General features: G+C 41.7%; 1 protein-coding gene across 3 annotated transcripts in view; it reads left to right on the forward strand.

The window, feature by feature from the left end:
- The window catches only part of FBXO10 (F-box protein 10), a 77,842-nt gene that overhangs the window by 5,043 nt on the left and 58,638 nt on the right, over positions 1-14,161 (forward strand). For 2 of the 3 annotated variants that reach the window (XM_055087091.1, XM_055087092.1), the window contains one exon: positions 11,560-11,686. Coding sequence is in view for 1 of the 3 variants with exons in the window: in XM_055087090.1 (XP_054943065.1) it covers positions 9,987-10,123; positions 11,560-11,686 (264 nt within the window). In the remaining 2 variants the exon portion in view is untranslated. Of the gene's footprint in view, positions 1-9,940; positions 10,124-11,559; positions 11,687-14,161 lie in introns of those variants that run through there. The other variant, XM_055087090.1, reaches the window with a different exon arrangement.

Consider the following 14,161-nt stretch of genomic DNA (forward strand, 5'->3'; position numbering starts at 1 on the left):
CTTTTAAGGTTTAAAATTTATATAAAGTTGTTTATAATATTTCCTTATTCTTTTAATGTCTGTAACATCTGTAGCAATATCCCCTTTTCATTCTGATTTCATTTTTATGCTTTCTCTCTATTTTTTTCTTCTTGAACTTCAGTAGAGGTTCCTTTCAAAGAACCAACTTTTGTCTTCATAGGTTTTTTTCCGTAGTAAGTTTGTTTTCTATTTCTTTAAGTTCTGCTCTTTAAAAAAAAAAAAAATTTTGGGCTTCCCTGGTGGCGCAATGGTTGAGAGTCCGCCTGCCGATGCAGGGGACACGGGCTGGTACCCCCGTCCGGGAAGATCCCACATGCCGCGGAGCGGCTGGGCCCGTGAGCCATGGCCGCTGAGCCTGTGCGTCCGGAGCCTGTGCTCCGCAACGGGAGAGGCCACAGCAGTGAGAGGCCCGCGTACCACAAAAAAAAAAAAAAAAAATTTTACTTTCCTTGTATATATTTTGGTTTTTCTTCTAACTTTTTGAAATGGATGCTTAGTTCATTAATTTTTATACTTTTTATTCTTTCCATTTAAGGTTAAACATTTTTCTCCAAATACCGTTTAGCAAGAGCTCACGAGTTTTGATAGACGTAGTATTTTAATCATTTATTTCTAAATATTTTCTAGTTCCCATCGTGATTTCCCCTTTCACTCATAGGTATCTTAGAAATGTGTTTCCTTTTTTTTTTTTTTCTTTGCTGTACGCGGGCCTCTCACTGTTGGGGCCTCTCCCGTTGCGGAGCACAGGCTCAGCGGCCATGGCTCATGGGCCCAGCTGCTCCGCAGCATGTGGGATCTTCCCGGACCGGGGCACGAACCCGTATCCCCTGCATCGGCAGGCGGACTCTCAACCACTGCGCCACCAGGGAAGCCCAGAAGTGTGTTTCTTAATTTTCAAACATGTGAGTATTTTCTAGTTATCTTTCATTAATTGATTGTAGTCAGTGAGCTTGTTCTGTATAATCTTAATCTTTTAAATTTGTTGATATTTCTGTTAGGGTTCTGTTTATGGTGAGTTTTTATAAATGTTACATGTGTGCTTGAAAATAATATGAATTCTAAAATTATTGGATTCTATGTAATGGTTCTATGTAATGCCAGTAGATCAGGTTTATTAATTATATTCAAATCTTCATCCTTACTGATTTTTTGCCTATTCTAGCTATTATAGAGAGAAATGTGTTAAAATACACAACTGTGATTATGAATTTGTCTATTTCCCCTTTTTAGTTTTTTGCTTTATATCTTTGAGCCCAATTATCAAGTGCATACAAATACAACATTGTTATACTTCCTAGTGTGCTAACCTTTTATCATTATGAAGTTGCTCTTTTTATTTCTAGTAAAAGAATTTTTTTAGCCTTAAACTCTATTTTATCTGGTATCAGTATAGCTACATCATCTTTTTTGGTTAATCTATGCAGGGTATATCTTTTTCCATCCTTTTAGTTTCATCCTTTCTGTATATATGTGTTTTGGATATGTCTCTTATAAATAGCATATAATTGGTTTTGGTTTTTTATAGCCTTTGTCTCTTAACTGGAACATTTAGTCCATATTCATTTAATATAACCACAGATGTATTTAGTTTAAGTTTGTCTTCATATTTTATGCTTTCAGTGTGTTTGTCCTGCTAGAACTCCATTTCATTTTAGCTCATTTTTCCCTTTTTTTTTGAGGTGGGGGGGCACTATTTTTAATCATTTGCTTTTTTTCCTTCTAGTTTGGACATTATGCACTAGCTCTTCTTTAATGGTTACCCTTGAAATTTTAACTTAACCAAAGTTGATAAATTATGGAAGTGATAAATAGCCCTACTCTCCTTTTGGACAGTACCGGGACGTTAGACTACCTGAACTGTCTTTTCCCCTTGATGCTTAGTGGTAGACTTGTTGTAATACAATGTGTCAGCTTTGATTAGAGTCATTTAAGCACCCACAAATGGAACAAATGAGATGAGGGAGGAAAAAAGTGAGAGAGCAAAGAATTTCCTTGAGAAAACTATGTGTATATTTGTCAGGACTCTTGGTTGCAAGTGACCAGCTTAGGCACTCTTAACTTTAAAATCTATTGGCTTATAAAACTGCATAGCTGGATCCAGGGGCTCAAAAAATATTTTTAGGGTTCTCTCTCTGTCTCTCTCAATTACTCAACCTTGCTTGTCTTAATTTGGCTTCATTCCTCAGATGGACTCTTCTGAGTTGTCCCCATCTCTGGCAAGGGGGAGGGGATATTCTGATCACCTACTTTGGGTCAAGTATCCATCCTTGGTGGATGGAGGACTGAGGCACTCTGAATGACAGCCCCACCAGGACTAAATGAAGTGGGAGTGGGGTTCTTCTAAGAAACCAAAAGAGGGAAGGTGTGCCAGGCAGACAAAAGTTACAGCTACCAACCATCCCTACACTGAGTAATGGCTGAAGGAGAGATACAAAGAAAGAAGAGTGTTAGAGAGGTTGCAGTTGGAATTAACTCAGTTAATCTGTACAGGGAGAAAAAGGGGAGGACATTACCTGTTCATGAGCCCACTGACAGGGAAGGAGGAGGCCGGTAAAACTACCCCCTCCTTCACCCACCAGCCACTGGGCACTTCAGCATTGTTGGCTGAGGACATCTTGGTGGTCCACAGCAGCAGAGGTGTGGGGCTCTCTAGTATGTGGAGATGTTTTCAACATGTCAGCCATGGTGCTTGCTATTCCCCCAGCCTTTTCTAAGAGAAATTTCTACATCCACAACTCCTGTTCATGAAGGGGCAGCCCCAGACATCCATGTTTCTAACATAAAATCTTGCTCTATCCCTGCCCCCTGGTCAGAACTTACTGAACCAGAGATGAACATCAGACCCAAAAACAGCCAATTCATAGTCTCACCAGGGACCTCTGATGTGACCTAGTGGAAAGAAAGATGCATGTTCTCTTAGAAATTTGAACTGGAGACTACAGTTGGACACTTAGCTATAGAAATTGAAGCTGAAATGGTATATAGAAAGAAGCCATGAGGTAGAGTCAAGCCTTTGAGGAGTCCTGGCTAGCTGATCTTAGGAGGAAGCAGAAGCAATGAGGTAGAGAAAATTTTGTGTAGCCTCCAGGTAAAAAGAGAATGGAGCAGACCCTTGGAGAGTGACTGAATCATGCGATGAGTGAAGACCCAGACTCCAGCTTCTGAGGGCCTTGGGGCTGCCATTGATCCAGACCTTTCTAGACTCTGGGAAGCCCAGACCTACTATGGTTCTATTCTTGTATTTCCATAAAATCCTATACCCTTAATACCACATATACTCTTATGATAAGCTCTCCCTTATTTCCATTTGCAGTCAGAAGACTCACTAGAACAGACATTCAGCACTTGGGGGCAGTGCCTACATAGGTGGATTTCTGTCGCTGCCAGTGCTCTTCCAGTACTACAGTTCTGAAAAGAAAACTCACGCTCTTTGCCATCAGATGGTCGGCAGCTACAAACGTTGTTAGCTCAGTTACAATGAAGGATCCTGTATACCCAGCGCTTGGCCTAGTGGGACTATCTGGGGTAGTTCGTTCGGGTTGGTTGGGGCTGGCTTAAGGTCTGTATTCATTCCTCATTGCTGCTGCACAGCTCCCTGCTGGCCACAGGTCTGCTGCTGGCCACAGGTGCCTTGATTTTCCCAAAATCTGGCTTGAGGTCCTAAATCTTTGGGCCAGGCTTCCTAACAGAGTACTGCTGTGTCACATCCAACTCAGCCACTGTGTGATACTCTACTGCATAACAGTTGCAGGAGTAAATTCATTCTTATTTCATGATCTGTTGAGTTTATGTGTAATGGTGAGGATAGAAGGTCCTTGACTATCATGTCACAAGTTAGGAACGCCAGAACCTCAGAAAGGAAACTAGGAAGCAGGAAACTAGGAGGCAGGCTGTTGTAGTGGAAAGAGCAGGGGCTTTGGACTCAGTCCAGGCTAGGAACAGCAGCTCTGCTGCTTACTAACTAAATAAAAAACGGGTTAACCATTTATTCCTGGAATTGGGCATAAGAAGACTGCCACCTCTCTGGTTGTTAGAAGTGCTTATTGAGATGACATACAAAAAACACCTGGTATTTAATGAGCCCTCAACACACCTTTCCCTGCCCCCTCAAGGTCACCCAGTGAATTAGAATCAGGACTAAAACCCAGGTTTTGGGTTTCCTGACCCAGGGCACTCTCCTAGGTGAGAATGAATGGGCACTGCATTGAAGGAGGGAGAAAGGGTCCTTACAGCTCCCAGCCACAATCAGAACGCACTATACGTACATCAGAACACAGCATTCTGGTCTGTGTTATCAAATTTCAGAGCTGAAAATAAGAAACAGTGTTTATTTCTCAGGCTGAAGAGAACTGAGATTTGAAGAAATGATAAAAAGCCCAGATGACATTTTTGTCGTCTTCAAAGTTTTAAGTTTTGTTTCATTTTCCAATAGTGTGTGTAGGTGTAGGTATGTGTATGGGGCTCTTTCATGGTTCACCGTATTTTAATCTCTGTACTTTCAAACTAAAATCCACAAAACTTTAGGAAATGTACTTTGATTTGAAGAAAAATCTAAAATCATTAACCCATTACAGTTCCTCAACGAATGCACTTTGTATAATAGTTATTTGCCCTGGTGTTTACTATGTCTCATAATGTGGGAGGAAAATATCTTTTTTTTCCCTTGAAAATATTAAATAGAGTTCTGAACTGTCCTGGGCTTTTCCCCCCACCCCTTTTTTATTAAAAGCAAAATTCCCACCACTTTGATACTGATGTGGCCTCCCCTAGGTAGGAAGTAAGTGCATTCTTTTTTATTATACAAAGGTGGGACATGAACACAGAATTAAGTCCCTGCCTTCAAGATTACCCAGTGAGAGAGAGGCAGAGCCCCAACTAGAAGCCGTTTGTGTCCCTTTTGTCTGACTCATCTCAGTATGGGGTAGGGCCATCTGTGCTGGGTCTCGAGGCAGCTCCTCACTGCCCCCCAAGTTAACAGAAACTGCGTGAACTGATCCAGCTGATCTCTCTCCCTGACCCCTTCAGGCTCTCAGAGCTTCGGCCAGACGGAGCTTCTCCTTACTGTGTCCTCAGCCCAGCTGGAAGTTTCCTGCCTGGAGGCTTGGCTGACACTGTTTCCTCTGCCCACAGTCCCCCTTCCTGCATTCTCTGGGTGCCCCAATTTTACCCATATCTCAGAGTCCAGCTCAGATGCCAGCTCTTCCATGAAGCTTGGCTTAATAGTTAAAAACCCAGACTTTGGGGTCAGGTCTGGCTTCAAACGGGGGCTCTACTGCAGTCTAACAGAGTGATTAGGGGTAAGCCGTTTGTCACCTAAGTTCTCTCACTTAGTTTTTTTATCTGTAAAATGAAGACACATACTTTAAATCAGTGCTACTTAAACATATGGTACATATGGATTCTCTGGTGAAATTGTTAAAGTGCCAATTCTGATCCAGTAGGTATGGAATGATGCCCAGGAGTTGGCGTTTCTAACCAGTTCTTAGGTCCTGGAAACAACATTCTGAGTTGTAAGGCTTTGAAGAGATATTGAGAGAATAAAAGGAAATAATAACACATGAAAAGTGCTTAATGCTGTTCCCTTCAGACAGTCGTGCTAAGTAAACAGTAGCTCCTGATGTTTTTGTTGCCTTCTATTATAACTGGCTGATTCCACTAGCTAAGGGTCACATTTGTATTCACACACATTTTTATTTACACACGGGCTTTCCCGTTTTTATGGCACTTAGCACTTTTTCCCTGTATTGTGGGGTTTTCTGCGGGGGTGTGGGTGGCATGTTGGGAGTGATATCTTTGTCTCCTACCAGACTTGAGCGTGGGGTCTCTATCTGATTCCTGACTCCTCGCAGTGCCTACCACGCAGTCCTATACATAGCAAGTGTTGACTACATACTTGGGTTTTATTTACTTTTTTTTTTTATTCCACAAGGATCTATCTCGCAGTATGGATTCTATAGCTGAGACTATTCAATAGTCTCAGCTGTTCTGATATACCAGATAATGGTGATGGTGATCATTCATTCATTAAGTGTTTATTGAGCACCTACTGTAGGTCAGGCATAGTTCTAGACATAATACAAAGCAGTGATACAGAGTTTCTGCCCTCAAGGAGCTTACATTTTACTCAGGGGAGACAGACAATAAATAAAAGTATTATATAAAATGTAAGCTCCTTGAGGGCAGAGAATGTCTAGTTTGTCACAGTGAATTTCTTCACAGCAGGTGTTCAGGCCATGTGTCACCTAGCTGCCCCACATCTGCATGTGCTGTCTCATTTCTCACAGGGGTAGTCCCTGTGCTGTAACTCGGTACTTCCTCACGTCCCCTTCACCCACCCCACACATCCACTCACACAAAAGCGTTAGTGAGTTGCAGAGATGTCACTAGAGGTTTTATTCCTGACTCTAACTTGCCGACCCATCATGATGCTCAGTGACCTAAATGGGCACAGCAGCCACCCTCTCAGAAGCAGTGGCAGCCTAAACAGCAGAACAAAGCACAGCAATGCTTTGGTTCCTGTGCCTCATGTTGCCCAGAGTTCTGTACAGTTTTCTCAGGGTGTTCAATCCCAACCTCTCCTTTATCAAGTCCTTTTCTATTTCATGCCCTTTAGATGTTAGGCTGGCAAGGCCTTGGTCATCTTCACTCTCTCTAGTGATCTTACGCCATGGCTTTAAATGTCATTCAGGTCTCTGTTCAAATGTCAATTCCTCAAAGACCTTCCTTGACAACCCTATCTAAAATAGCACATGTGGGGGGTTTCCCTGGTGGTCCAGTGGCTAAGACTCCATGCTCCCAATGCAGGGGGCCTGGGTTCCATCCCTGGTTGGGTTGTTAGATCCCACATGCATGCCGCAACTAAGATGTCTGCACGCTGCAACTGAGAGTCCAGATGCCACAAGGAAGATCCTATGTGCTGCAACTAAGACCCGGTGCAGCCAAAATAAATAAAATAAATATTAAAAAAATAAAATAGCACATGTGTGCATGCACACATACATGCCTTAGCCTGCTTTATTTCTCTTCTTAGCATTTATGTTATTATTTTTTTAATGTATTGCCTGTCCCTGAGGGTCTTGTCTTATTTACTGCTTGTCACTACTTGGAACAGTGCCTAGCATAGTAGTAGACAATTGACAAATATTTGTTGAATAAATGATTTTTTTCCTTTGGAAATTCTCAAAATTCTCATGAGGGGTAGCAAGATAGCCATCAATAGCCTCTTTACAGATGAGGAAATAGGCTCACTTTAACCTCACTTGAGGTTAAAGGACTTGCCTCAAGTCACGGGGCTGGGAAGCAGTAGAGTCTGCTTGTCGCGAGCCAAGTTTCATGGGACTCATCTCCCAAGAGGGTGGCCTCTGCCTTCCCCACTGAGGCTGGGGACACCAGGTGGCCCAGTGGCATGTGGATCCCTCCACTGTGCGGTTAGGTAGAGGCCACACAGAAACCTTGAGTTCTCACACTCTTGGGAACACATTAAAAAAGGAACAGCTTGAGGTCTACCTCAGGACCTGCTCCCTCCCATCCAAACAGTTCCCACTGTTGTTTTTTTACAGGCACAGGCCTTGGGGGATATTTGTTACTTTTAATTCCATAGCTCAGAGGCCCCAGTGGCAAAAAGAAGGGCAAAACTTGAATACATTTTTAAAAATTGAAGTATAGTTGATTTACAATATTGTGTTAGTTTCAGGTATACAGAGTGATTTAGTTATATATATTTATTTTTTAGATTTTCCATTATGTTATTGCAAGATACTGAATATAGTTTTCTGTGTTATACAGTAAATTCCTGTTGCTTATCTACTTTATGTATAGTGTAATAGTTTGTGTCTGTTAACCCCATACGCCTAATTTACCCCCCCCCCCGCCCTTTGGTGACCATGAATTTGTTTTCTGTGTGAGTCTATTTCTATTTTGTGTATAGATTCATTTGTATTATTTTTTTAGATTCCACATACAAGTGGTATCATATATTTGTCTTTGTCTGACTTACTTCACTAAGTATTGTATAATATTCTCTAGGTCCATCCGTGTTGCTGCAAATGGCTGAGTAATATTCCATTGTGTATATATACCACATCTTCTTAAACCATTCGTCTGTTGATGGGCACTTGGGTAGCTTCCTTATCTTGGCAGTTGTAAATAGTGCTGCTGTGAACATTGGGGTGCATGTATCTTTTCGAATTAGAGTTTTCTCTGGATATATACCAAGGAGTGGGATTGCTGGATCATATGGTAGCTCTATTTTTAGTTTTTTAAGGAACCTTCATACTGTTCTCCATAGTGATTGTACCAATTTATATTCTCACCAACAGTGTAGGAGGGTTCCCTTTTCTCCACACCCTCTCCAGCATTTTTTATTTGTAGACTTTTTGATGATAGCCGTTCTGACTGTGTGATGTGATATATCATTGTGGTTTTGATTGCATTTCTCTAATAATTAGCGATGTGTGGCATCTTTTCATGTGCCTGTTGGCACATGTTTTCTTTGGAGAAGTGTCTATTTAGGTCTTTTGCCCATTTTTTGATTGAGTTATTTTTTTGATATTTAGTTGTACGAGCTGTTTATGTATTTTGTATATTAACCCCTTGTTGGTCGCATTGTTTGCAAATATTTTCTCCCATTCTGTAGATTGTCGTTTTATTTTGTTGATGGTTTTTTTTGCTGTGAAAAAGCTAAATTTTGCTTTTATTTCTTTTGCCTTGTGAGACCTAAGAAAACATTGCTATGATTTATGTCAGACAAGGTTTTGCCTATGTTCTCTTCTGGGAGTTTTGTGGTGTCATGTCTTACCTATAGGCCTTTAAACCATTTTGAGTTTATTTTTGTATATGGTGTGAGAGAGCGTTCTAATTTCATTGAGTTTACATATAGCTATCCAGCTTTCCCAACACCACTTGTTGAAGAGTCTGTCTTTTCTCCATTGTATATTCTTGCCTTCTTTGTTGAAATTCATTGACTATAAGTGTGTGGGTTTATTTCTGGGTGCTGTAACTTCTGGGCTCTCTAGTCTGTTCCATTGGTCTATATGTCTGTTTTTGTGCCAGTACCACACTGTTTTGACTACTGTAGCTTTGTAGTATAGTCTGAAGTCTGGAAGGGTTATACTTTCAGCTTTGTTCTTTTTTCTCAGGATTGCTTTGACAATTCTGGGTCTTTTGTCGTTCCATATAAATTTTAGGATTATTTCTTCTAGTTCTGTGAAAAATGTCATGAGTATTTTGATAGGGGTTGCATTAAATCTGTAGATTGCTTTGGGTGGTATGGCCATTTTAACAATATTCATTCTTTCAATCCAAGAGCCTTGGATATCTTTCCATTTCTTTGAATCATCTTCAGTTTCCTTTATCAGTGTTTTATAGGTTTCAGCATATAGGTCTTTCACCTCCTTGGTTAAATTTATTCCTAAGTTCTGTTTTTGGTTTTTTGGTTTTGTTTGTTTGTTTGACATGATTTTAGACGGGCGTCGCTTTTTTACTTTCTCTTTCTGATATTTCATTGTTAGTGTAAAGAAATACAACAGATTTCTGTATATTAATCTTATATCCTGCTACCTTGCTGAATTCATTTATTCTAATAGTTTTTGTGTGGAGACTTTGTGTAGAGAGAGTATCATGTCATCTGCAAATAGTGACAGTTTCACCTCTTCTTTTCTAATTTGTATACCTTTTATTTCTTTTTCTTGTCTGATTTCTGTGGCTAGGATTTCCAGTACTATGTTGAATAGAAGTGATGAGAGTGGGTATTCTTGTCTTGTTCCTGAATTTAGCAGGAAGGTTTTCAGCTTTTCACTGTTGAGTATTATGTTGTCTGTGGGTTTATCATAAATAGCTTTTATTATGTTGAGATATAGTCCCTCTATACTCACTTTGGTGAGAGGTTTTTTTTGTTGTTTTGTTTTTTTGCGGTATGCAGGCCTCTCACTGTTGTGGCCTCTCCCATTGAGGAGCACAGGCTCCGGATGTGCAGGCTCAGCAACCATGGCTCACGGGCCCAGCCGCTCCGCAGCATGTGGGATCTTCCCGGACCGGGGCACGAACCCGTGTCCCCTGCATCGACAGGCAGACTCTCAACCACTGCGCCACCAGGGAAGCCCTGGTGAGAGTTTTTATAATGAATGGATGTTGAATTTTGTCAGATGCTTTTTCTGTGTCTATTGAGATGATCGTGTGGGAATACATTTTTTTTTTAAGTGTTACCTGGTTATAGAAATCCCTGTTGCTCTGTGGATCCCCATGGATTAGTGTTGTAAAGATATAGTAAATAATGCCAAATGGAACAACAGAGAATAGGACATTTTCATGAAAGGAAATCCTCTCTAAGTTCAGAGGGCTCTTGAGGGGAGAACTGTCAGCCCCAGTCTCGATTTAGCCTTGGGGTGTTGCCTAGAGTTGGGGACATGGGAAATTTTGGAGGAAGACAACTGCCGAAGGATGGAAAAATCCCCTGCTGGGAAATCCTCCTTCCTGCAAGAGGCCAGATCCAATACCCTTTGCTTCCCACTGTGGGGTGAGCTTCTTGGAATCCCAAGAAAACTGAAGCCCTAGTAGTTTCTGTGTCAGGCACATTTGCCCCAAATCCACCAGAGACCCTCACATCATCCTGAGGGAAAGAAAGTGTCATTTAATGTTTTCAAAGTTGTGAGTTTCTTCCCTCAGTGTTCCCCACCCAACATTACTCTCCTGGATGGATCTCCTTAAAATGCAGCTCTAATCAGGCCACTCCCTCCTGAGGAACCTACAGTAGAGTACAAGCTTCTGAGTTTGTCATCTAATGCTTGTACCAAATATGCAGCATATGTAAGGGAGCAGAACTCCAGTGACCCCAGGGGGATAGAACAGAGACCAACTGAGGAAGTAACTAGGATCTAGATTTCAGCTCAGTATTGGGAAATATATTGAATCACTGCAGACAAGCCATGGAATGGGTGGTCTCCAGGAGCTTCATAATAGCACTCTTTAGAGTTTCACCTGCTCTTTTATCAGTCAGGAAGGGCTAGGTTATGCTGTAGTAATAAACAGTCCCCAAATTCTCAGTTCCTTAACCCAACACACAGGATTATGTTTCATGCATGGTATCCATTTTGGGTTGGCAGGGGGACTCTGCTTTTCCTAATCACTCAAGGACCCAGGCTACCAGAGTAGCCATCATCTCAAATGTTGCCAGTTGCTGTGCTGGAAAGAAGAGAGCTCTGGATGATCTTGCACAGGCAGTGAAGTGCTCCAGTTAAGAAGTGACACACATCCCTTCTCAAAACTCATTGATTAGTACTGGTCATGTGACCCTACCCAACCAACCACAGGAGGGACCAAGAGTGCAATCCTGTCATGTGCCAAAAGGAGGGGAAACTGGAAATAGCTGGTAAAGAGAACTAATTATCAACACAATATGCATTAGATCTTTTAATCCACACAGCAATTCTTTGGGGTGGTATCAAGCTCCCCAATTTACATATGAGGAAACCAGGCCCAGGGATGTTAAGTGACTTGCTCAAGCTTGCATACCACTTAATCCTAGGTCTTCTGACTTTGCAGGATACTGGGAGAGCCACTCACCAAAACGGTTGAAGCTGAGGAGAGCCCTTTACTGGGAGTGCTGCATCAAAGTGTGGAAAAGGGGCCCTTTTCATTACAGTCACCAGGGATCTTGGTAAAGTTGCAGGTAATTGGTTCCATTCCAGAGATTCTTTTTTTTTTCTTATATTTAATTTAATTTATTTTTTTTATTGAAGTATAGTTCAGTTACAATGTTGTATTATTATTATTAGTTTTGGGTGTACAGCAAAGTGATTCAGGTATATATATATACACACACTTCTTCAGATATATGTACTTCTTCAGATTCTTTTCCATTATAGGTTATTACAAGATATTGAGGATAGTTCCCAGTGCTATACAGTAGGTCCTTGTTGTTTACCTAATTTATATATAGTAATGTGTATATGTTAATCCCAAACTCCTAATTTATCTCCACATCCCCCCACTGTCCCCTTTGTTAACCAAAAGTTTGTTTTCTTTGAGTCTATTTCTGTTTTGTAACTAAGTTCATTTGTATAATTTTTTTAGATTCCACATATAAGTGATATCATATGATATTTGTCTTTCTCTGTCTGACTTCACTTAATATGATAATCTCTAGGTCCATCCAGGATGCTGCAAATGGCATTATTTCATTTTATTTTATGGCGGAGTAATAGTCCATTGTATATATATATACCACATCTTCTTTATCCATTCATCTGTCAATGGACGTTTAGGTTACTTCCATGTCTTGGCTGTTGTAAATAGTGCTGCTATCAACATAGGGGTGCATGTTTCTTTTCACATTAGGGTTTTCTCCAGATATATGCCCAGGAATGGGATTGCAGGATCATATGGTGGTACTGTTTTTAGTTTTGGGTTTTTTTGCGGTACGCGGGCCTCTCACTGCTGTGGCCTCTCCTGTTGCGGAGCACAGGCTCTGGACGTGCAGGCTCAGCGGCCATGGCTCACGGGCCCAGCCGCTCCATGGCATGTGGGATCTTCTCGGACGGGGGCACGAACCCACGTCCCCTGCATCGGCAGGCGGACTCTCAACCACTGCGCCACCCCATGGCCCACGGGCCCAGCCGCTCCATGGCATGTGGGATCTTCTCGGACGGGGGCACGAACCCACGTCCCCTGCATCGGCAGGCGGACTCTCAACCACTGCGCCACCAGGGAAGCCCTGTTTTTAGTTTTTGAAGGAACCCCCATGCTCTTCTCCATAGTGGCTGCACCAATTTACATTCCCACCCCAGAGATTCTGATTCTGGAGATCTGAATTGGAGCTAGGAACAGGCCTTGGGTGATTCTGAGGGGGAATGGTCAAGAGCCATGTTTTAAGAACCTCTGGGAAGTCCCACCAAGTCTGGTTTAAAGATTTTCTTTCCTCTTGAGCTCTGTAAGCTGCAATTATGCTTAATACTTTCTCTCTCAGGTTGTTATTAGCTGTGTCCATTTCCTGTCACTTCTTTCTCATCCTAGAATCCCTCACACTCTGTAAGGGCTATGTTTGCAAAACAAAAGAACAAGAAATAAAAGGGATTTTTAATTCTGTAATTTTTTAAATTCACAGTGAAACTTTAAGAATTTCTGTGTAAGAATTTCTGTGTAGATGCAGGAATTTTGTGGGGAGAGGGAGGGCCCTTGAAGCTGTGTTTATATAGTAAATTTATATAAATTTGCAAAAACTAATTATTCACCAAAAAATTGGGGTAGAGGCATGATGGCAGTTCACTTCTGTTTATTCATTTATTTAAAGTCATGCTTTGTGCTAGGTATTAGATGGTGTGTTTGGTTCTTGCTGTATTCTCTATAGCTCAATTTTGGTGGCCCAGTGTATTCTTTATTGATGGGCTGATGTGGCGACTCATCTGGGACAGGAGTTGGCAGTGCTGGGTACTGTGGGATGTCACATGGAGCATTCAGTGGGTTGACTGGGTTGAATGCTAGTAGTGAAATAGGTTCAAGTCAGCAGTGAGGTTGGATGCAGTAATCGGGCTTGATGGTCATAGTTTGAGTAGCTGTGATTTGGGTCTCTACATCCTCCTGAGAATTGGAGTAGTGACCGTTAGCATTGGGTCCCAGAGAGGGCCCTCCTGGGCAGTCTTGCATGACGCCATAGGGAAGCCTGTCACCTGGAAGGCTGTCGAGATTGGGTTTCTTTAGGATTCTCTGATTCACTCTTGAACACCTGTCAGAGTTGTCCCTTGTAGAAGGAAAGAACATTGTGGATAAGGCACATTGGAAAGTACACATTAGCTGGTGCCCCTGGAAGAACAGCATACAGTTATAATCAAAGATGCTAATAAATTGGAAAGTGAGAGGTGGGGATGAGGAGAGCAAGGAGTCTGAGAAGTAGGTCAGAGTTCTTAATAATGACTGAAATACTCCTTCCACATGCAGCAAGTGGTCCTTCCTGGGATGGGATCACCCTCTGGGAAGAAATGTTTGGGTGGTTGACAGTTTGTATTCTTTTATATAGGAACTTGTTAAAATGGTGATAACAGTGTTCTTCTGGTGGTTTTAAATTGAAGTAGCAGTATAATAAGGAAAAAAGAAGTGAAGCAAGGACAGAGAAAAATATTGTAAATGAGCTCCTCTTAATAGGGAGATA

This window comes from Physeter macrocephalus, chromosome 9, assembly GCF_002837175.3.
Source record: "Physeter macrocephalus isolate SW-GA chromosome 9, ASM283717v5, whole genome shotgun sequence".
Taxonomy (NCBI): domain Eukaryota; kingdom Metazoa; phylum Chordata; class Mammalia; order Artiodactyla; family Physeteridae; genus Physeter; species Physeter macrocephalus.